At 39.8% G+C, this 24,927-nt stretch overlaps 1 protein-coding gene across 1 annotated transcript; it reads left to right on the top strand.

Moving 5' to 3' along the window:
• The first annotated feature begins 1,284 nt into the window (after nt 1-1,284).
• Nucleotides 1,285-22,888, top strand: kdm5ba (lysine (K)-specific demethylase 5Ba). The gene is made up of 27 exons (XM_047346384.1): nt 1,285-1,608; nt 5,335-5,412; nt 5,689-5,811; nt 5,981-6,151; nt 6,677-6,802; nt 7,591-7,684; nt 7,779-7,885; nt 7,981-8,139; nt 8,247-8,366; nt 10,350-10,508; nt 11,074-11,255; nt 12,113-12,275; nt 12,421-12,540; nt 12,777-12,971; nt 13,196-13,377; nt 13,590-13,714; nt 13,821-13,971; nt 15,774-15,894; nt 17,693-18,048; nt 18,337-18,475; nt 18,577-18,756; nt 18,843-19,001; nt 19,240-19,659; nt 20,992-21,079; nt 21,167-21,345; nt 21,461-21,721; nt 21,813-22,888. The coding sequence occupies exons 1-27, from the start codon at nt 1,456-1,458 to the stop codon at nt 21,948-21,950; spliced, it is 4,449 nt and encodes a 1,482-aa protein (XP_047202340.1). The 5' UTR covers nt 1,285-1,455; the 3' UTR covers nt 21,951-22,888.
• The last annotated feature ends 2,039 nt before the right edge of the window (nt 22,889-24,927 follow it).

Here is a 24,927-nt window from a genome sequence, read left to right on the forward strand (position 1 = left end):
GGCAAAACTGCAAACCTACTAAGACAGTGGTCCAACTAAACTGACAGAATGGGTAAGGAGAGCATTAACCACAGAAGTAGACATGAGGTCCATGGTTACTCTGGAAGAGCTACAGAGCTACATAACTCAGGTGGAAGAATATGTTGACTAGACAAGTGTTACTTGTGCGATCCACAAATCTGGCTTTTAAATATTATGCGATGAGGAAAACAAACACTCCCCACAGTAAAACATGGTGGTGGCAGCATCATAGTTTGGATGTGGTTTTCTTCAACAGGGACAGGAAAGCTGGTCACAGTTGATAGGAAGATGGAGGATGAACAAAAAAGTGTTAAAGGCTAGAAAGACGAGATTTGGGAAAGGTGAAAAAATTTGGAAATGTTCAAAGGGTATTAACAATTTTCAAGGCACTGCAAATTTTAACTATTTAAATTACCTTATTTACAAGAGTAAAATATATTTAAATTATATATTTATTTTTTGTAATTATTTGATGACGACACGCCTGGTAACAACTTGAACATGCCAACTATAAAAAATTGAAGGGTTTTTGTACAAGTAATGATTTAAGTTATTTTACATTTAATAAATGTTAGTACATTGAATTCAACAGTTTGTCAAAATGTAAAAAATAAATGTAGGATCTCGATTTATTTGTGGCTGTTGGAGTTTTTGGAAACAAATGTTTACCATAAAAATATAAACAATTGGTCCCTGGACATATGACTGCTTTCTACCAATGAACGGGCTTCTCTGGACCATTTAAAAACATAGTCCCGGACAGCGCGCACTGATCTGGTAGGTGTGTTCGGATAGCAAACACAAGAGTACAGTCTTATAAGTCTATTTACTCAGCGCAACCGGGCGGCCTATGGAGTAGGCACCACACATCTCGTCCGTTTATTTGTAAATCCACTGGACGCTGTGCACCGCCGTGCCAAAAAAAAGTGGACGAATCGAACACAGCCAGTATGGAGGAAATCATGTTTGACTAAAACGCGGAACTGAATTAAGTCTTGTTCTCAAAGTGTTAACAGTCTAAATAATTTTCCCATACTGCTCTCGCTTTTAACTGTTTCGAGTTAAAATGGAATTATATCTGCGTCGTTACTGAGCCATTTATCTTCCTATGAATTTACACTGGTTGTACTTCATATAAACAAACAAATACATCGAATTCAGATAAAACATAAATTCACAAAAAGTTTGTTTAGGTGATTTTAAAAGTGCGTAATGTATGTTCTTTTGTGAGATAAGTCCGAGCTCATGGGTGTCTAACTTTTGAAGCGGAAGCACATGGTATACCAGCTAGTCTCCAACTGGATAATACGTCTTTGAGTTCAATGAGTAGACAGTGGACATGAACTGAAAGACACATTTTCAAAGCGATTATAACCGATGTGAGGAAGCCCTTTTCTGTATACCTTCAGCTGGAGTCTTATCAAAGATGCAACAATGACTCAACCGCAGCTGAACGAGTTTATTCCTCCTCCGGAGTGTCCTGTTTTTGAGCCCAGCTGGGAGGAATTCTCCGACCCTTTTGCGTATATCAACAAAATACGACCAATTGCGGAGAAAACTGGCATTTGCAAAATCCGACCACCACCGGTGAGTGTTTTCCTTCTATTTATTTTATTCTGAATTGTTCTCCGTTGTTGCGTGCTGCCGTGGCCTCGGCTTTTGTGGGTAATTTTAGCAAGCAAAGTTGTGTTTTTAGACGGCTTTCAACATGGCGGATTGCGGCTCCGTTGTAAGCTAGCCCGAACTGGAGTTGCTGGCACCAACGGTCAGCAGCTTTTTCAGACATGCCAGTCGGGAGGGAATCTGTGTCACTATCCAAATTATACCGAGAAAAAATTAAGCACGCGTTAAATGATGAACTCTATGAACAAAGCGCCATTTTTTAAAAATAATATTTGAAACTTTTAATTTCGCCAGTATGCAAATATAATGTAAATTGCCTACATTTGCGCAGAATCAAGTGCTTCCTGGAGTCGGGCCTAAATTAAAAAAAAAAGGAAGCTAAAAAAAATTAAACTCCTTATTTGACTATTAACGTATTTCAATGTAAAACGCAAGTTTAGTGGGCAGGATCTGTCGGATTTAGCCAGCATGAGGCTTCAGTTGGGCCCGTTTAAAGCTGCAGTTGTCAGACATCTAACTCTGGCTAACGTACGTGCTCGGTGACCAACTGTTTATGGAGAGAAAAGGGTCTTTCAAACAGGACACTTAATGGACACTTTTTGTCTGTTTACGGCCTTATTGTATGCCATCCCTTCACCCGATCTACGATTATCGAAGTGTTCGCAGTGTTTGGGACACATAGACTAACCTATTCTAAAAAAAATTTTTAAAAATCCTCGCATACTTATTATTTTTTACAGATTATGATAATTGTGTGCGTTTTATACCATAATCCACACTTCTGTTAATTCACAGCTGATTAACATTTCCAATGACAAAGAATGATTGCATAGATTTACAAGGACAGGCAAAACACAAATTAATTTCAATTTGACCTTCTTTTTAAGGTGACAAATTGCAGGGACCTTATTGAGGGTGTGCCCAAACATTAACTTGCATGAGATAAAATGCAGATTCTGCCGAAACAAATTATCTTTGCATGACTGCTGTGTTCTTTGGCTTGTATTCTCTTTTGTCATTTTGATGTCCTGGATGAAAGGGAGTTTTGTGTGGCCTGTGTATTTTCACATAACGTGGCAGTGGTGGCCTGCAGAAATTGGGAAGCAGTAAAAGGCCCACTTTGCACGGTCTAACCAGACAGCCAGGGGTACAGGGAACTGAATTGTTATGAAAACCCGGTGGGTGGGGTGACTGCTTCTCAGTGTTTGCTCATCCAATGGTAGAAAGAAGCCCAGCTCATGTAAACAAAGGCAAGTGAGAGAAGGTTTGAACAAAGATTGACTGCTTATGGTTAGCTTGTCCTCAGAAGAAGAAGTGAAGTAAGACAGATGGTTAACTAATGAAATTTGTTTTTAGGTGTGCATGTGCACTGAGATCTGCCACAGTACATTGCTTGTGTAAATAAATGTATAACAAATTGACAGAAAGAAACTAGTAACTAACTTGTAATTTCCATTGGCATGTATTTTTAACTCTTGAGGGAGTGCTTTTCACATTGTCAATTATATTTTTGTAAGGTGAGGAGAGTTTAACATTGTTTGACAAATGGGCACGCCTCTATATATAGGAGCCTGTTTTTAGAGCTTTCCTGAAGTAACCTCATTGCTGTATTTTATTTCCGTTTTTCTCTCTTCAAAAAGAGTTTTTGAAGCGGAAGTAAACATTTCACCACAACCTGTTTTTGATCAGAGATTTCTGGGTGCAGAGTATGTGGTAAAAATTTCCCCCAGGGCTCTAGGTAGGTTACAGATTGATTTGAGATGTTTTTAAGAGTATTTTTGGGCTGTTTGTTGTGAAATATTGAACACTTGTATTTGTTATTTTAAATGGAAGGTCATTAGGGATTGGCAGTTATCCTATTGTTTATCTGGAAATAAAAATGATAAGACTTGTGAAAATGGCTCCCCGAATACTGACAATGGATGCATTTATAAAAACTATTTAAATTAGGATTTTTGGGGACATGATTAGATGCACTGTGCTGCTGTTATTCAGTAGGTCTTGAGAACTGCTGGGTTGCCGGTTCGAACCCCCACTCCATCCTTCTCAGTCGCTGTGTCCTTGGGCAAGACACTTCACCCAGTTTGCCGGCTGATGGTTGTCAGAGGGCCCGGTGGCGCCGATTGTATGGCAGCCCCACTTCTGTCAGTCTGCCCCAGGCCAGCTGTGTCTACAATGTAGTCTACCACTGCCAGCGTGAATGTGTGTGTGTGATTGGGTGGATGACTGATTGTAGTGTAAAGCACTTTGGTGTCCTCGGACTTGATAAAGCGCTATGCAAGTGGAGGCCATTTTACAAAAATAATGCATGAACTTTGTATTATGTTTTGTGCTGTGATCATGTTTATGGGCAAAACAAAAGTAAGAGTGGTGGGACCTCATGCACTGAAAAAATCCAAGGAATACTTTTCCAAACATTGCTATATTATAGACAAAGGAACTGGTGCACAACACAACAGGTTATTTAATCTATAAAGATGATCTTTCAGCGCCTCTCAGTGCAAGTGTTTGGTTTCTCCAGTAACAGAACTTCACATCAAGACATTAAAGCATCCATATCTGTAAAGGAAAAACTGTGTGATAACTGTGCTTGTTTGTTTTTAGTTGGCCTAAGAATACCAAACTGTGTGAAATGTTATTAAAAGATCCCCTCATGGTACGCCTTCAATAGAGTCCTTTGTCTTCTTTGAACTGTCGTAAATCAGACAACATTTATTATGGTAGTTTAACTCATACTAATACAGACTCTCTAGCCAAACATTAAATATTTCAGTGCTCATTATTATCATGCTATTTGTGAGAAAGGCACATTTTCCTTTACACTCCAGGACAAATTTTCACCAGTCGTTTTACACTCATTTGCAAATCCTCTCACTCGCAGAAGGACGTGTGCCATCACACTTTTAATGGCACACAGCTGAAATTAATTTGCTGATTGTTGAAGAGCAACTCTGTTCTCGAAGCTTGTAGGAAATGCTTGGAATGTACGAAACACAGTTTAAGAGTTTTAAATTTAAGGATCACAATGTTTAGATTAATAGGACGGATGCAGATACCAATCTAGTTTAACATCTGCCTCTCTAACTCTTGTCTATTTTTATGTGCAAGAATTCATTTGCTAAACAAAGTAATCGGTCATTTTAATAAAGCATTTATCTTGTTTTGCTTGGCATTCCGCTGCCTTTTTAATGCTTAAAATCATCACACAAAGTATGTTTATCCATTTGGTTTACATTGAGCCCTGCATTATCCACACGGGGTAACTTTTCCAATGTTGAATGAAGAGGATTTTGTTTGCTTATTTTTGTGCAGTTGCAATAGTTTGAGTTGAATTTGGGTTTTTGGAATGTATTGATAGCTGGAGTAAGAATTTGTTTGACATTCCAGTGACGGGACACAAACAATGGTCTATTGCTTTTTCCCAAACAAATTAGTCTCATTGTAAATCATTCGGCATGGATTAACCAAACGGACAGAATGGATTGCAAATCTAGTTTGAGGACAGTTTCCCAAACAGCAGTAGGCATTTTTTTTTTACTCCTGCACCAATTGTATTCTGTTTTTGGTTTTTTTTCTTTGTTTTTTGTTTGTTTTTTGAAGGAATAAACATTTGAGTAACAGCAACAGTTTCACTGTAACCACCAAAACTATCTCATTCTGTGTGAATAATTTAATTTTTTTTTCCTGCAGGAATGGCAGCCTCCTTTTGCCTGTGATGTTGACAGACTAAAGTTCACACCACGAATACAAAGGCTTAATGAGTTGGAGGTATTTACTTTTTTGTGTTGCTGCCAGTATTGAGCTTAAAACTGTGTTATTCAGTTCATCACTGTGTTCATTCTGCTCTGTTTTCCCTAAACATTTAACACAGTACACAGCATCAGCATATTCGATAATTTCGTCATCATAAGCAGAATAAATATAGCTTTTGTCCATTGAGAAAATAAGATTCGACAAGTTTTACACGTTTCTCTAAGATGGCCTCCTTTTTGTTTTGGAATGCTCTGTGATTTATTCAGTGATTAATATTTGTTTTTCCTCTAGGCTCAAACTAGAGTTAAACTCAATTTCCTGGATCAAATAGCTAAATTCTGGGAGCTCCAAGGATGCACTCTGAAAATTCCTCATGTGGAGAGAAAGATTTTAGATCTGTACCAGCTCAATAAGGTTAGTTAAACAAATGTAATTTCAAAAGATGGCATAGCAGATTCTTTTTTATTATTTATTCTACTTTTATTTGAATATTTAGCAATTACAGATGTATTAGAAAACTTTCCTTTTTCTAAATTCTCAATATTGATTTTTTTTTTTTTTTTTTACTTGTTGCTTTTTCAAGTTGGTGAATGAAGAGGGAGGCTTTGATGCAGTTTGCAGAGAACGCCGCTGGACTAAGATATCAGTCAAGATGGGATTTGCTCCTGGCAAGGCCATCGGCTCTCATCTGAGGGCGCACTATGAGCGGGTCCTCTACCCATATAACCTTTTCCAGATTGGATCCAATCTACCTGTAGGTCCCTTCACCTGTTTTCTATTTACTGCACCAGTCATCAGTCTTATTGCTTACAGCTGTGTGGAAGTTTATTAGACTACTCCAGGCCATTATAACCCACTCTAAAGCTACATGCTGTGCTGTTATGAAGTAGTAGTGACTACTAAACTAAACCCTTTTTTCTTTACAAAGTAAATGTAAAAAAAATATATATATATATCTTTCTTTTAAATTGTAACTTGAGATGACCTTTTGGATTTGTTTTAGTTTCTTTTATTTAGAACTGAAAAGTAACAGTTCCTTCTTCTGCTGCTAAAATATTATTACAGTCATCATGTTATTTTGTATCATTTATTATTTTTGATTTATTTTTTTCCAAGTGTCCATTGCACAGAATATTACTATATATATATATATATTACTATATATATACTATATATATATATATATATTTTGGAAACCTTAATTTTTAAAACCATGATATACTTTATTACAGGTGACCAGCCTAGTTTGACTCATTAAATTGTTTTATTGGTTTTGCAGAAGGCCACATTAACCAATGACACTAAAGACAAGGAGTACACCCCACATGACCTGCCACAGCGTCAGTCTGTGCAGCCCCAGGAGACCTGCACCATCGCTCGTCGAGCTAAACGAATGCGATCTGAAGTAAGTCTGTCAGATTTGTTCTCTTGTCAATTATCATGTGACTTGTAAGTATACTTTAGTTTCCACATTGCAGGTTGAGGTGAACAGTGCATAGCAGGTAAAAGATTAGACACCCAGCATGCTTTTAAACTTAAAATTTTATTGGCTTACCCACAGCAAACATCTTGGATTTGACTGAATAGGATAAATGTCTGATGCCTCTCTGATTGACTGGGTCCTTGCAACGAAGGCCATAAAAGTTGTAAGCTCAAGGTCCATCTGTATTTGACTGAAAGTTTTGCTGTGGCAAAAAAATCTGCACTGCACTGGTTAGAAATTATTTTAAAATTACCTTTTGAGTTCATAGAAGCTTAAAAAGTCTGGATTGACAGTGGTGGAGGTGCATCGTTACACTGTGTGGCGCTGATCCGTAAATTGGGTCTTGATGGAGGCTTAATCAGGAAAAAAAGAGCTTATACTTTTTCAGTGTCATCCCTCAGCACCATGTGAACAACCCCTGGCCACTTGGCAACAAGTGCTTAAATTGGCAATGAACTACAATGTTAAAATAGAACGCATAGCTTTTGTTTACGTCATGTTAACCACAGTATCCATGTTGCTAAGATTTTAATATCTTTTGACTACAATATGAGATGTTTTTATATCACCGGCTTACAGTACAAATAAGCTGTTGACCCGAATTTAAGAGGTGTTCAACTTTTCAGTGGTTTTGTTTGCATCCTAATGGTCTAAGTGGACAGAAATGTACAACTCACTCTGTTTCTCTCTCTCTTCTGTCATGACTGCAGAGACTGTCTTTTAAAAAAGAACCTGTTGAAATTTGTGAGAATCGGCCCAATCTGAGAAGGAGAATGGGAACCTATGTTGCCAAACCAGAACCTGGTAGGAATTATAAATAAAAATGAAATGTTTTGTTCTTCTTTTTTTTTTTTGTGCCTCTTAAAGTGTTTGTTTGATATCCATCCTTGTCTTTCAGTGAGAATGGCAGTCACTGAAATAAAACAGGAGCCAACTGAACACAAGGACCCCACAGAACATGAAGAAATTGATTTAAATAAAATAAACAAACCTCCACAAAATAAAGTAAATCCTTTACGTTGTTTCAAGCTGAGGCCAAACAGTTTTCACATGTGTGTACAGCTTGAAGTTACTACTGCATCACTGTTTTCTCTTTATAGGTGGACCAATACATGTGCCTGATATGTGGTAGTGGAAGTTCAGAGGACCGCTTACTATTGTGCGACGGTTGCGATGACAGCTATCACATCTTTTGTCTTATTCCGCCCCTTCATGATGTCCCTAAAGGTGACTGGAGATGCCCCAAGTGCCTGGCTCAGGTGAGCTGCTCCACATCCTCAGGGAGCTGACATCTGTTCCTGACTGGGATTCTAAAATTGTAGAACCTTGAGGTGTTAAACATGTTTTTTTTTTTTATGTTTTGCAGGAATGTGGTAAACCTCCTGTAGCATTTGGCTTTGAGCAAGCCAGCAGGAGCTACACCCTCCAAGCTTTTGGGGACATGGCTGACTCGTTCAAGTCTGATTACTTTAACATGCCAGTTCATGTAAGGTTACATCAACACCTGTACTAACAATTTACCTTGTAAATGGTTCTAAGCAATGTGCAGTTCTATTTCTTAAGATTGCTGTTTTAATAGTGTTGGTGGCTTAATGTGTAATCATGATGTGGATGAAAATTGATTAGATTTGTACAGAGGCATCAATGAACATGGCAGGTTTTATCGGGGGTAATTATAGTAGGATCATCGTCATGGGTTTTAGTACAGGCCTCAGAAGGTTGTCAATGGTTTCAGTTTAGGTTCAGCTGTAAAGCAAAAGAGCAGCATTGTAAGTGAACACTGGGATGGACAGGGAAGTCTCAAATGATTTGGGCCTTGTCTAAAAACTGCAGCCATGACTGTGACTTTGATGGTTTTAAATATTTTATAGCACAGTTCATTGTGCTCTAAAACCAGTGTTAGCTTAATAAGTAACTCTTAATGTCTTTCTACGGTAGAAATTAGAAGTTATGCCAACAATACCTGCTTTCTTCATCAAGGCTATTATAACACACATATAGGACCCTATATCAGTGATATGGACAAGATCGCGAATACCACAGAATCCAGTGTAGAACCGAGAATATTGTCAAATCTTTGAATTTGTTCAACTGTAGGGTTTCCCTGACAATCTAAGCATTTTCACCTTTTCCACTGATTACAGTGAAAGTTAGACCATGTGGGCCACTGCTGCTTCCTGTCTGCTTGATTTGTGGTCCTCAACAGACATCAGTGTGGGAGAGATCTGACCTCAGCGCTGCAGCTGCTTTAACATCAGTCACTAAGTGTTACTGCATTCAAAACAAAGATCTTAGTTCATGAAGCAGGAGACCAACTCCTTGTTAGTTTTTTTTTGGTTTTTTTCAAAGATGGTGATTTGGATTATTATCATGGTATTAAAAGGCTTTTCTTCTGAAAGTCAGGTAGCCTTTATAAACAAATGATAATGAATAAATAATAAAACTTCAGGTGTTTTTGGTGAAGTGTTGATGGAACAACAGCAGCACTCTAAAACCCAGTTAACTTCCTGGAGGGGACAGAAGATGTTCTCCTCAAATCATTTTCAAAAAGAAAAGAAATAGGTCTGAAAAGAGTAAAGTGTAACACTACTACTGGAAACTGTTACACCATGAAGTTTAAGTTCATATAAACATCATATTTAATTGTACAAAATGGCCTTTTTTCTTTAGTCTAGAGGGGGAATTAAAATCTCTTTGCAGGACCCTGGATCTTGTGAATCATGAAATGTCATCTTTGCATATTAAAAATGCATTGCATGTCTACTCTGCTGTGCCCCTCCCGTTGTGCCTGTTCTCCATCTTACTCAGTGGAGTAGCAAAGGAAAAGCTTGTGTGTTCATTTATGTAAAACATTGGTGGGAATGCGTTCGCTTTGTTTGTGAACATAATAGCTCCACTGTCGTATCAAACACGTATCAGTTTTTTCTTTCTTCTACAAAGATGTAAAAAAAAAAAAAAAAATCTTGAAGGGCTTTAGAAACACTCCAAATCCCAGTACAATTGGGATGTTTTTATATTCAACTTTTTAGTTTGACACGTTAGCCTTATCAATAGAAACGTATAGCTGTCCAGAATGTAAAACCTAGAATATGGAAAATGGGGGGGGGTACATGTTATGATGTTTCACATAAAAATGTTCTGTCAGAATTTCAAAAAGGCTGTTAGTCTAAAATCTTTTTTTGTCCCTTCTGGTACATATATGACTTCATCTAAACAAATGCACTGATAACACATCTTAAAATAATCCTTTTCATGTTACTGGGGGTTTATACTTGCTATACATATATACACTTCCATGGACAGTTTAGTGGTGAAGACCCTGTTAAAACAGAGCAGAGCACAAAAGAAATGACTTGGTGAACTAAATGGTTAGGATTTTGTGCATTTGATGCTGTGCTGTTTTCCTGCCTCAGTAATGTTTTTTTGTTTTGTTTTTATTATCAACGATGAGCGTTGTTTTTGCTTTCAGATGGTTCCTACTGAGCTGGTGGAGAAGGAGTTTTGGCGTCTTGTTAGCACTATTGAGGAAGATGTCACTGTGGAATACGGAGCAGACATTGCCTCGAAGGAGTTTGGGAGTGGTTTTCCTGTGACAAACAGCCATTTTGAAGTCTCTCCAGAGGATGAGGTATTGTATGTCTCCCGTGGCAATACACGTCTCTGCTGATGAAGCGACATGTTGTTTTTTTTGTTTATCATTTGTAAACATTCACATTAAACTGTTCCGTTTTGTTTTTTTGACTGTGCCCAAATTGAGTGAGGATATTAAGTGTTAAACTGGAGAGAAATGGTTCGGCGCTGATGGTGTAGGGGTTAAGCGCGCGACCATATACGGAGGCTACAGTCCTCGAAGTGGCCGTCCCGGGTTCGAGTCCCGGACCCGGCGACATTTGCCGAATGTCTCCCCCTCTCTCTACCCCTCTTTCCTGTCCGCCTACTGTCAAAAACTTAAAAATAAAGGCCACTAGTGCCAAGAAAATATTTCTAAAATGGAGAGAAATCATTTCTACAAAAAAGTAAATAATCTGTTTTGATGAATTCTTGATAGTTTTATTTGTAGAAATAAGCACAAGTACTTTAATATTGTGATATTTGATAATAATATGATATATGTTTGTGATGAGTAATTTCTTTAGCTCGATCTGAGTGTGTAGTGTGAGTTCGGAGTGATGAGACCTGTCTCTGACCTGCAGCATTACCTGACCAGCGGCTGGAACTTGAACAACATGCCCGTTCTCGATGCCTCGGTGCTGACTCACATTACAGCGGACATCTGTGGGATGAAGGTTCCCTGGCTGTATGTGGGAATGTGCTTCTCTTCTTTCTGCTGGCATATCGAGGACCACTGGAGCTACTCCATCAACTACCTTCACTGGTAAAGAGCCCTCTTCTGACTTGGTTATTCCATTGTATTCTTCTCTCACTAAGAACAGTTTGTTTTGTTTTGTGCATGACTTTGCAGCTTTAGATATGTCTGTATATATTCGTGGCTTATCTTAAGTTTTTTTTAAAGCTTTGTCCTGTTTATACCAATTTCAACATATTTAGATTTCTTTTCAACAATCGTAATTCCCAGCATTCACAATAAGTCTTCTATTTGTAACTAATACGACGTCACGCAAAACCTGAGAGCAGTCGCTGTAAAACAAGATTTTCCCACTAAAACAAAGACAAAAAGGTTTTCCTAACTGTTTTTACCATTTTATAATAATAGTTAGGAAAATTACCCTGGTTAGTAACATCAGTAACTGAAAACATCAGCCACTGTGTGTATTTACTAAAGATTTTAGATTCTTACTGTAATACTGAGGGTGCAAATGGCTGCAATCATTTCCAAATCCAGAATGTTTCATAACGGAGCTTGAAAGCTCCAGAGGATACGACGCTGTACTGCATTCAGCCTTTCTGTTATCTAGTGAAGTTATCTCTTTATTTTAAGCAAATAATAGTCTGGAGCAGAAAATAATTTTCCTGTTTTTTAATTGGCTTTTTACAGCTGTCTTGCTTTCACCTCGCCCATACTGAAAATGGATTATTTGGTGTTCTTTACTTACTTATAATTTCCCACCAATGTGCGTTTGGTTAGTTTTTCTGTGCAGGTTCTACTTCATAAAATATTTTCACAATACTTGAAGCCCTGTAAAATAAGCCAGTGTAGAAAATTGATTCATGTATTGCCTTTAATCATTATCGATCACCCTATATGAGTAAAATTGTTTGTCACCTGTGCAGGGGTGAGCCAAAGACATGGTATGGAGCTCCTGGTTATGCTGCAGAGCACCTTGAGTCTGTCATGAAGAAACTGGCTCCTGAGCTGTTTGAGTCTCAGCCAGACCTGCTTCATCAGCTTGTGACCATCATGAATCCCAACACGCTGATGAACAACGGCGTCCCGGTAATCCGCTCAGCTTTTACACTCAGATACTGGGAAACAGACCTATATCATCACACATCACTTCTTTGTTCATTCTGATTCAAAATGAGCATAAGAAATACATTTATTTACCATGTAATAAATGTTCCTTTTTCTGTATGTGTAGATCTACCGTACCAACCAGTGCGCAGGCGAGTTTGTCATCACTTTCCCCAGAGCTTACCACAGTGGATTCAACCAGGGTTTCAACTTTGCTGAAGCTGTCAACTTCTGCACCATGGACTGGGTGAGGGGGCCTATAAGTACCACAATATATCTACATACAAGTTGACTATGGTGTAATCCATTTGTGCCACTTCTTAAAGAGTAGGTTCTTTATTAGAACATCAGTGTCATTTTGGTTGTTCGGAGAAATCTAGCAAAATGCATCAAGAATAAAAAACAAAGGTTTCTCGTTGACTGATGATGATGGTTCTCAATTTTTGCACCTGAACTCAATCTCGCCTTCGTGTTCTCTGGCAGGTGCCCATTGGCCGTAATTGCGTGGACCACTATCGTCAGCTGAGCAGGTACTGTGTCTTCTCCCATGATGAGATGGTTTGCAACATGGCCTTGAAAGCAGACACAATGGATGTGGAGCTGGCATCAGGATTGCTTGAGGACATGACCATAATGATCCAGGAGGAGAGGGAGCTACGAGAAAAAATAAACAAAATGGTGAGAAGATCACGTTTTCGGTTCCTGGGGTTTAGTTAATTCAGAATGAAGACAAGAAGGTGAATGAAACTTAGCTTGACGGTGATGTTCCTAAAAGATGCACCACCTTGCATGAAAGAACACCTTATAGAGATTTAAGTAGGAGACTTTTATTGACTGCACAGATGCCACATTTGGCTTCACTCTCTCCTCTGTGGCTCTGAAATCTGGATATTTGTCTCCAGGGTGTGGTGCAGTCTCGACAGGTTGATTACGAGGTGCTCCCAGATGAGGAGCGGCAGTGCTGCAAGTGTCGGACCACCTGCTACTTGTCTGGTATCACTTGCTTCTGCAGGCCTGACAAGATGGCTTGTTTGCATCATGCCCAGCACCTCTGTTCTTGTCCCCATAGCAACCTCACACTCCAGTGAGTCTTCAGTAATCCAAACAACCGAACAAACTCACCTGTGAATTTTACTGCCTCATGCCACTTATTTTTATTTCCTTCAGACTTGTAAAAAAACATACATTCAGGAATCTTGTCACATGTGTTCTCCTTAACATTTAATGCATTTTCTTAAATATTGGCTTCTGGAGAAGTTTATATTTTCAAAAAAACAGCTTCTGTCTTCTTTTCAGTTATAAATATACCCTTGATGAATTATTTCCCCTGCTGGAAGACGTGAAGCTGAGGTCAGAGTCCTACAAAGAGTGGCTCTCTACTGTCAAAGAAATTGTGGAAAACAAAGGATCCAAGAAAAAAGGTGTCGTATACCCTTTATTAAACGTTACTCCGTCATCCAGTGACACATTTAAACAATTGATTGTGTTGCCCGTGTTTTCTGAGGCACAATTCTGTTTTCTGCTCAGGTTTGGAAGAGCTTCACAGCTTACTGGAGCAAGCTGAAACTAAGGCTTTCCCTAAAATTAGCCTCCTGGATCATCTGTCCGCCGTCACCTCCGAGGCTGACAAAGTTGCTGTGATGGCACAGCAGCTTCTCAATGGAAAGAGGCAGACAAGGTACTAAAAATAGGCTTGAGATGCTGCTGGACTGGAGATCCAGCTGCATTCCTGTTAAATCGTAAGGTAGCATCTCTTTCTCATTGAAGTATTTGCTGTGTTGGTTCTGCTTCATAATTAATCAAGCTAGTTATAAATCACTGCTTTCAAGCAGACATGTTTTGGTTTATCTGTATCCCGTAACTGAATTATTGTTGGTATTGGGGGTGTAACAGTACTGGTATTCATACCAAAAATATCTGGTACAACCTTGTCTGTTCGACATCCAACTTACCTGAAAGCACTCAGCTGAAACAACGACAATCGGAACATAAACATCACAGGTACTGGAGAGAAATCAGCTGACGTCCAAATGGCTATCTGCAGCATTCAATCAGCCCAAACTCCAAACATCATCTGATGCAAGTTGGAGGAATCTTCATTTATAAGAGAGGATTTTCCCAACAGCTGCTCATGCTGCATTCAAGTACAGCAGGGACATGAGGTTGTCGATATATCAAAACAACTCCAAAGTGATTTGAACATGTTTTATTTTCAAAAATGGACACAGTCTTATTTAAAAACATAAACATTGACCATTTTCAAGTGGTTATATTGTTTTATCTCTCTATGCATGCATTGGCTATTCCTGTTTATACAAACAACTATGTTCATTGAAAAAAATTCAACCAAATCTCAAGTCAGTTCTATACTTTCCACTTCTGTGTTTTAAAGCATAATACAATCTAATTAATTTCAGAAATTGAAAAAGACTTTTTGTTTACTGCTGACTGAAGTAAAAATAATATATTTGTATTTATTTGTTTTACCCTAGTTGGTACTTTTATAACAGTTCTTGGAGGCATTGCAGCATGACATCAGATATGGGATTTCTGTGATGAAGTATTTCTCATAGAAATTCTGGGAAGTGAAAGTTCCATCCTGTTGTGTGTACGCGTACACGGCATCTATACATCAGTTTATTAGGAAATCAATCGTTAATATTTTTCTAAATTGTTTTCTAAAAAGAAAATTTGAAAAATGATAACAGTAGAGGGCGAATTGGGGCAGACATCTTTGACTCACAAAACTGTGAATCCGATTCAGCTTTATTGACCAACTTTGAGCAAACAACCGAGGAATTTGACCTCCTTTTCACACGCTCAGTTTCCAGACAAGTAAATACATTATGTAAACTTTGAAAAAGTCTACCCACCTCACCTGGGTGGTGCACCAGCCCCCTGATCAGCGCGTGTGGAGCTTATTGGAGACTCTGTATAAAATGTGTCGGTTTAAAAAGGATGTAAAAATATCTGCATATCTGTCAGTGCTGTCTGATGTTCTGAGCAGTAATGATTTGTCCGGGTAGCAAAGCTACATGAAAGCGAACTTGTCACAAACAAGCATGAGTAAAAATAACATCCAACAACTTTCTACTTCCAGATTCATGGATAGTGGCCAATGTAATAAAATGTCCCTATTCTTTGTCCACTTGCTGCCTGTTTATTCCAAGCATTTTAAGTTTGCATATGGTTGAGGAAACTTCAAATATTTCATTTATCATAATATCTTTGAAAAGTAACAGTCTACATGCAATATTTTCTTGAACTTTTCCTCTTCTTACCTCTATCTGTTGTCTATGCTGTTTGTGGCTAACCAATGCAATGGGTAGATATTAAACACACAATGTGTCTGTTTTTGCCATTTAATGAAAAAAGAATAATGGTGGTTTAAAAAAGCAGTTGAATCTTTCTGCCAGAGATCCATACAACAAAGCTTGTTGGCGTTACTGTCTTGTTAAGCCGTTTCATTTCGTGTGTCAGGTATCGCTCTGGAGGAGGAAAGTCTCAAAACCAGAACGAGTTGACTGTGGAAGAGCTGAGGTCCTTTGTCCAACAGCTGGACAACCTGCCATGTAACATCCGACAGGCTTCTTTACTAAAAGTAAATAATGTATTAATCAATATTCATATAAGGTTAAAGTGTGTTGATGCATTTTTTTCTTAATTCTTTATTCTCAAATACAGGTCCTTCTCAAAATATTAGCATATTGTGATAAAGTTCATTAATTTCCATAATGTAATGATGAAAATTTAACATTCATATATTTTAGATTCATTGCACACTAACTGAAATATTTCAGGTCTTTTATTGTCTTAATACGGATGATTTTGGCATACAGCTCATGAAAAGCCAAAATTCCTATCTCACAAAATTAGCATATTTCATCCGACCAATAAAAGAAAAGTGTTTTTAATACAAAAAACGTCAACCTTCAAATAATCATGTACAGTTATGCACTCAATACTTGGTCGGGAATCCTTTTGCAGAAATGACTGCTTCAATGCGGCGTGGCATGGAGGCAATCAGCCTGTGGCACTGCTGAGGTCTTATGGAGGCCCAGGATGCTTCGATAGCGGCCTTTAGTTCATCCAGAGTGTTGGGTCTTGAGTCTCTCAACGTTCTCTTCACAATATCCCACAGATTCTCTATGGGGTTCAGGTCAGGAGAGTTGGCAGGCCAATTGAGCACAGTGATACCATGGTCAGTAAACCATTTACCAGTGGTTTTGGCACTGTGAGCAGGTGCCAGGTCGTGCTGAAAAATGAAATCTTCATCTCCATAAAGCTTTTCAGCAGATGGAAGCATGAAGTGCTCCAAAATCTCCTGATAGCTAGCTGCATTGACCCTGCCCTTGATAAAACACAGTGGACCAACACCAGCAGCTGACACGGCACCCCAGACCATCACTGACTGTGGGTACTTGACACTGGACTTCTAGCATTTTGGCATTTCCTTCTCCCCAGTCTTCCTCCAGACTCTGGCACCTTGATTTCCGAATGACATGCAGAATTTGCTTTCATCCGAAAAAAGTATTTTGGACCACTGAGCAACAGTCCAGTGCTGCTTCTCTGTAGCCCAGGTCAGGCGCTTCTGCCGCTGTTTCTGGTTCAAAAGTGGCTTGACCTGGGGAATGCGGCACCTGTAGCCCATTTCCTGCACACGCCTGTGCACGGTGGCTCTGGATGTTTCTACTCCAGACTCAGTCCACTGCTTCCGCAGGTCCCCAAAGGTCTGGAATCGGCCCTTCTCCACAATCTTCCTCAGGGTCCGGTCACCTCTTCTCGTTGTGCAGCGTTTTCTGCCACACTTTTTCCTTCCCACAGACTTCCCACTGAGGTACCTTGATACAGCACTCTGGGAACAGCCTATTCGTTCAGAAATTTCTTTCTGTGTCTTACCCTCTTGCTTGAGGGTGTCAATAGTGGCCTTCTGGACAGCAGTCAGGTCGGCAGTCTTACCCATGATTGGGGTTTTGAGTGATGAACCAGGCTGGGAGTTTTAAAGGCCTCAGGAATCTTTTGCAGGTGTTTAGAGTTAACTCGTTGATTCAGATGATTAGGTTCATAGCTCGTTTAGAGACCCTTTTAATGATATGCTAATTTTGTGAGATAGGAATTTTGGGTTTTCATGAGCTGTAAGCCAAAATCATCCGTATTAAGACAATAAAAGACTTGAAATATTTCAGTTAGTGTGCAATGAATCTAAAATATATGAATGTTAAATTTTCATCATTACATTATGGAAAATAATGAACTTTATTACAATATGCTAATATTTTGAGAAGGACCTGTACATGCATCTTTGTTCTTAATCACAGTTACAAAGAAACTCCTGTTTTTAATTAAACTACAAAAACAACAGATATGTGAAATAACCTAATTGCTGTTGTGACCTCCAGGACCTGCTGACCCGGGTGGATGACTTTCAGCAACGCAGCGACCACCTCCTCTCCGACGAGTCACCCAGCCCACAGGAGCTGCAGGACCTGCTGGATGTGAGTCTGGGCCTGGACGTGGAGTTACCGCAGCTTCCCCTGCTGCGGGAAAGGCTGGAGCAGGCCCGATGGCTGGAGGCTGTGCAGCAAGCCAACAGCAGGCCCGACAGCCTGTGTCTGGACACCATGAGGAGGCTGATAGACCAGGGTGTTGGCCTGGCCCCTCACAGCTCTGTGGAGAGAGCAATGGCTCGCCTGCAGGAATTGCTGACTGTGTCGGAGCAGTGGGAAGAGCGTGTGCTCGGTCTACTGGAGGCCAGGTAAGAACTCATTTTCTAAAGTTTAAATTGGCATTTCCACACATTCTACTTTATGGTCTCCAGCTGCTTTAAATAAACCAATTTTTCTGGAAAATAGTCTGATTTATCAGGAATGTTTATGTCCAAACACCTCATCAGATTTAAATATCAACACCAGAAACAGTTTTTCTTTTGTGTTATTTACACCTACTGCCAAGAGATGCAAAAATCGGAGGGCTTTTTTTTTATGTAAATATGTCACGTTACTGGAAAACTGTCCTCTAACAACTGTGTGCTTTGTTTATGTAGGCCGTATCCCAGCATTGACACGCTCGATGCTGCTTTACAAGAAGTAGAGAACATCCCTGCTTATCTGCCTAACTGTCTGCAGCTGAAGGATGTCGTTGCTAAAGCCAAGAAATGGCTTAATGAAGCAGAAATGCTTCAGGTAAAACACACTTTTAGGATGGATAGATAGATAGATAGATAGATAGATAGATAGATAGATAGAGTTTGAACCTTTAAACTAAAAACACTTTTCTTTTCAAGATGGGGGGGCGAATTCCTGTGTTAGACAGCCTTTCTGAGCTGGTCCTCAGAGCAGAGGGTATCCCAGTAAGACTCGACCTACTGAGTCGACTGGAGGCTCTCATTAGCGACGTGCAGAGCTGGAAGGAGAGCGCGGCGAAAACATTCCTACTGAAAAACTCACCCCTCTCTCTCCTTGAGGTAAAAAGATTTTGAGTGTGATTCTATGCAAACCTGCTTTCCAGTGCTAGTTAAAAACCTTAGACCTTTTATTGTTGTGTTTTCAGGTCCTCTGCCCAAGATGTGATGTCGGTTCTGGGCATCACAAGTGCAGATCTAAGAAAGTAAAAGAAGCGCCACAGCTCAATAAAAAAGCTTCCCCAAAACTGGAGTCGGTTTGTGATGTGGAGAGAGCTCTGTCTGAGAGCAAGGACTCTGCCTCTGCTGTGAGTATAACAAAAAGTGTCCACCTCTCACACCATGGGTGTAAGAGGTGGACACATTTTTGTTTTTCTTGGATATAATTATGAATGACTCCAGATTTTTGAAATGTACAAATAAAATCTGAAATGATTAACAGAAGGAAAGTGTTATTTTGACCTCTGTAATAATTTCAGCTATTGTAAATGAGAAAACATCGACTGCAAGAATTGGTTTTTAATTTCTAATTTGATCTCTCTACAGATGAGCACTCTAGCTGATGTCCGACACAGGGAGATGGAGCTCCTGCTGGCTCTTAGAGCTTCAAACGAGTCCAAACTTCTGCCTGCTGAAAACTCCTGTGCACTTAACTCCTGTGTTTGCCAAAAGGCACCTTCGGGTGCCATGGTTCAGTGCGAGCTGTGTCGAGACATTTTTCACAGTGACTGTGTCCCAACAGCTGCAGACCTTGAGTACGGCCAAGCCTGGCTCTGCCCGCTGTGCCAACGGTCAAGGAAGCCTCCTCTGGACAAGGTCCTACCACTGCTGGCCTCGTTGCAGAGAATCCGGGTCCGTCTGCCAGAAGGGGATGCTCTCCGCTTCCTCATTGAAAGAACGGTGCGATGGCAGCACAAAGTCCAGCAGGCCTGCACAGACGGGCTCCTGGAGAAGGTGCCAACCATGGTCAGTTGAACATTAACTTTTTTTTTTCATGCTAAAACCACGAACTTTACTGAATATGACGGAGCAAGACACAAGTAATGCTTAATTGTAAAAATGAAAAGTGTGGCATGCATCCTTTCAGTCGGATACCCCTTAATAAAATCTGTCAAATGCTTTCAGTAGTCACCTTATTAGTAAATTTAGTCCATCTGTGTGTAGTTATTTTTTCCTCGGTATAAAGGACAGGTGTCCTGTGAAGGCCTCAGATGTTTGATAGAAAACATTCGTGAACAAACGGCATCATAGAGAGCAGGGAACACAGCAGATGGAATACAGTTGTGGAGAAGTTTTAAAGCAGTTTTAGGTTATAAAACAATAAACCTCACACCCAGGAGTATTCAATCCATCATCTGAAAATAGAGTATGGCACAACTGCAAACCTACCAAGGCATGGCCTAAAATGACAAGCAGGCCAAATAGGGCATTAATCATAGAAGCATATATGAGGCCCTTGGTGAGTCTGGAGGAGCAGCAGAGATCCGCTGCTCTGGTGGGACCGTCTTTTGTCAGGTCAACTATCAGCCAAGCAGTCCACAAATCTAGCCTTAATGGGATATTGTCAGGAAGTAATGTTTGCAATTTGCCACTAGTCAGAAGAGTCCGAAATTAATCTTTTTGGCCTTAACGCCACTCCCACTGTAAAATGAAATGGTGGCAGCATCATGCTGTGGGGATGCTCTTCTTCAGCAGGTACAGGAAAGTTGATGGGAAGATGGATAGAGCTAGACACAGCAAGATCCTGAAGGAAACCCCGTTAGAGGCTGCAAAAGACCTGAAACTGGGTCGGAGGTTCACCTTCCAGCAGGATGACGACCCTAAACATGCAGGAACTTAATGGGTTTGGACTAAACCATTAATCTTCATGTGGCCTAAAGTCCAGATCTATATCCAGTTTAGAATCTATGCCAACACTCAATTTATGTTCACAGGAGAAGAATGGGTTCGGATGTCAGGCTCTTGATGTGCAGAAATGGTAGAGAATTACAACTGCTAGTCTTTTAGGGCCATTGCAGCAAAACGTGGTTCTAAAAAGTATTAATCCAGAATGGTTGAATACTAAATCACAGCAAACTTCAGAAGAAAATTGTAACAAATTTTGTAAACTGTGTTATTTTACTTGGATTTCACAATTGGACATTACCCTGTGTTGGCCTGTCACCCAGTATCCCAACAAAATACATTAAAATTTGCAGTTGTTTCAAGTCAAAATAGGAACAGGTTCAAAACATTGAAATCTCTGAAGGCAGGTCAGGAGATGTGTGTCTAATACTGTATATCTACATTGTGTTTCAGGCGAGGCTTGGACCTAAATCATCTTCATATCTGACTCAGGAAATAAATGGTTCATTTCACACAAACCATCTCTTTATTCCTCTCCAAGGTGAGTGTTTAAAAGCTGTTCTTTTAAGAATGTTTTTAATTCTTTATTTCTTTTTATTTGAACAGTAAACTGTCATATTTGTTACAGCACTTAGTCCTGAGCTGGAGGAGCTGATGGTGGAGGGGTTCCTGCTGCAGGTCACCCTTCCTGAGACCGAACAGCTCTACAGATATCTGCTGTATAAACTGTCCCCACCACCCTCACACAGCTCCCCCAGTGGGAATGGGACAGAGCAGTCTGAGAAAGACAGTCCCCGGCACAACAAGGTCAAAATCTACTTCTACTTATTTCATTTATTTAGCACTGAAAACAGGAAACCATGAATGATGCAATGAAAGTCAAATTAAAATGGGTTTTTAAGCGTTTTTTTTAAATGTGCAGAATGGAAGCCCCAACCCGAAGAAGGAAGTGAACGGACAAAACAGAAGAACTAAACGGCGTAAGGATAGTTCTGACTCCCAGCATAGTGAGAAGGCTAAAAAGTCTCGCAAGAAGAAGCCCAAGAAGAGCAAAGAAAGAAGTGAAGAGTCCAAGAGGACAAGTTCCCCTTCACACACTGCATCTGACCCTTCTCTTTCAGATTCAGAGGAGGACTTCTCACTGTGTGCTGCACCATGGTGCAGAGAGCCTGAGGGCGATGAGGTATGTTTCTTCTGATGGTTTTGATTTGTTTCTTTTTTCAGTGACATTGATGCTCATATTTACAGTTTAGTATAAATTCTTATCGTTCCAGGTAAACTGGGTCCAGTGTGACGGTAACTGTAATCAGTGGTTCCACCAGGTTTGTGTCGGACTGTCTGCTGAGCGAGCCGAGAGAGAGGACTATATTTGCATAAGCTGCACACAGCCTGATTACAACAGAGGGGAGTGAAGACCAAAAAGTGATGTTGAAGGATGAGCAGTCAATATTACACAAGCCGCAGCACTTAAACGCACACTTGAACTCTGTGTGTGTGCTGTGGTTTCTCCTTTTTACCTTCTGGCTTGCCCTCAGTGAACATGGTGCTATTTCCTTTCCCCCCTAGAGTTACTAAAGACTTCTGTCACTGTTTTTTGTCACTTGGCTGGTTTTTCAGCTAATCCTTTATGAAACTTTCCAAGACTGGATGCGGACGGACGTGGTTTCGGAAAAACCAACGGCGCAGGGATTACCTTTTTTTTTTTTTACCAAAAAAAATTTACTTTGACATTTCATAATTGTTTTTCTTTGACCTACATCTGAACAATGTGAAACTTATATTTTCCTTGTAGATTAAATATTATTTATCTGAGCAATAGCTGAACAGATTCTGGTTCAGTTTCCAACTGAGCTATATTTGTGTGTAGGAAAACTTTGATAAAATGCCTTCCTGAAGCAAAAACCCTGATGAATTCACCTCACAGATTCTAAAAATGTCACTCAGTACAGTAGATATACGTGCACCTATAAACAGAAGCCGCTACTTATCTCCTACAAGTGTAGAAATTTTGCACCTGTTCTTTGCCCATATTCCTCAACAATTTACTGACTTTGATATGAAGTTGGGTTTCCTTTTTGTGCTGTCTGCAGAGGAAGGCGGAAGTCATGGAAAAGACTCGATGTTCAATAAGTGAGAACGAACTGCCCGACATCAAAGGAATGTACATTTTGTTTTTTGGGTGTTTTCACTTAATGGTTGAGGTTGAAAATATTGTGTTGGACTTAGATTTAATACAGACTGTGTGATTTATTTACCACGGGTATATGACCTTTTTCTTGCTCCTTTGGATAAATAATATAATTCATATGTTGCAGTTTGCATTATTAAATAAAATGTTTGTTCCCATAAATGTGGATTCTTTATTTCTCTCTGAGCATGTAGAACTGCATCATGGCGCTTATATATCTTGAGTTAATGTTGGATTGTGCTCTGTAGCAGAATCAGGTAATATGTATACAGCTAACATTCCCAGGTTGGTACTTGTGGTCTAATGAAAATTAGATAAATTACACACACACACACACACAATAGATGGATAGGTAGAATGTGTGTGTTTCTGACTTCATAGATCACAAGAAAAGGTTCAAATAATACCGAAGGTAGTCCATGCAACACGGGTACATTGAAAAAAAATTTGAATATCATCAAAATGTTGAATATTTTTTGTCACTCATTTCAGAAAATGAAACTCATAGAATCGTTGCCTGTGGTGAAACATTTCAAGCCTTAATTTCTTTTAATTTTGACGATTGTCGCTTCCAGGTAATGAAAACCTAAAATTCGGTGTCTCTGAAAATGTTAATATTGCAACACAAAATAAAAAGGAATGTCAGGCTTCTGAAAGTATGTTCATTTTTATTCACTCAATACTTGGTTGAGGCTCTTTTTGCATGAATTACTGCATCAATGCGGCGTGGCATGGAGGCGATCAGTCTGTGGTTCTGCTAAGGTGAAATGGAAGCCCAGGTTGCATTGATAGCTGCCATTAGGTCATTTGCATTGTTGGGTCTGGTGTTTTTCCATCTTTCTCTTGACAACAGCCCATGGATTCTCTGTGGGGTTCAGGTAGGACCAGTTTGCTGGCCAATCAAGCTCAGTAACACCATGGTCTTTGAACAAGCTTTTGGTACCTTTGGCAGTGTGGGCAGGTGCCAAGTCATGCTGGAAAATGATATTGACATCTCCATAAAGTTTGTTAACAGAAGGAAGCATGAAATGCTCTAAGATTTCATGGTAGATGGCTGCATTGACTGTGAACTTCAGAGGTCACTGGACCAAAACCAGTAGATGACATTGCACCCCAAACCATCACTGACTGGCAACGTGGATTATGTGCCTCTCCACTCCTCCAGATCTTGGAACCTTGATTTCCAAATGAAATGCAAACCTTACCTTAATCTGAAAGGAGGACCTGGACCACTGAGCAACAGTACACTTCCTTTTCCTTTTGGTCCAGGTAAGAAGCTTGTAGACCATGTGCAGGATTCATCTGTGCATAGCAGTTCTTAAAGCTCTGAATCCAGCCTCAGTCCAGTCTTTGTGCCGTCCCCCCAAATTTTGAAATTGATTTTACTCGACAATCCTTTCAGGGTTGTGGTTATCCCTGTTGCTGGTGCAGTTTTTCCTTCCACTTAACATCCCATATGCTTGGATACAGCACTCTGTTAACAACCAGCTTATTTAGCAATGACCTTCTGTGTCTTACCCTCCTTGTGGAGGGTGTCAATATCTTCTGGACTTCTGTCCAGTTAGCAGTCTTCCCCATGACTGTGCAGCCCACTGATCCAGACTGAGACCATTTAGAGTCTCAGGAAATGTTTGCAGATTTTTTGAGTTAATTAGCTGATTAGGGTGTAAAACCATGAGTTTCCAATTCCCACCCCAGGGGGGAAATGTAAGCACACTGCCTGCCTCATTAATGGGTACCCAAAGACCTGCAAGACTACTTACTGAAGTTCATAATCACACCCTTAACATTTTTGAAAAAGCAATTCAATTTGCTTGCATTTATACGGTGAAGAAATTAATCCCATTTTAAGAAAGAATTAACAAAGCACATAATTTTGTTATCCATAACAACCCCTATAAAATGTAACTAAGGCTTTTTTCGAAATCTAATTTGTTGCTAATCAGGAATTTGTGATGCATGAAATTCTGTTTCAATGGGTTCTACAAATGACATGACCCTAGGCCCGTCTCTTTAAGTCGCTGACCACTAAGCTGAAGGAGGATCTTTATTTGTCTTTCCACAGCGCACAGTAAGGAGGGTGGTAAGCGGGTAAAAAACCTTGACACTGAAAGAACGGCAGCAGGTATGCCAGAAAATGTTTCTGTACTACCATCACAAATGTAAATACGTGGAATTTGCTGAACGTTACTGGGACTTTA

This window comes from Girardinichthys multiradiatus, chromosome 20 (genome assembly GCF_021462225.1).
Source record: "Girardinichthys multiradiatus isolate DD_20200921_A chromosome 20, DD_fGirMul_XY1, whole genome shotgun sequence".
NCBI lineage: Eukaryota > Metazoa > Chordata > Actinopteri > Cyprinodontiformes > Goodeidae > Girardinichthys > Girardinichthys multiradiatus.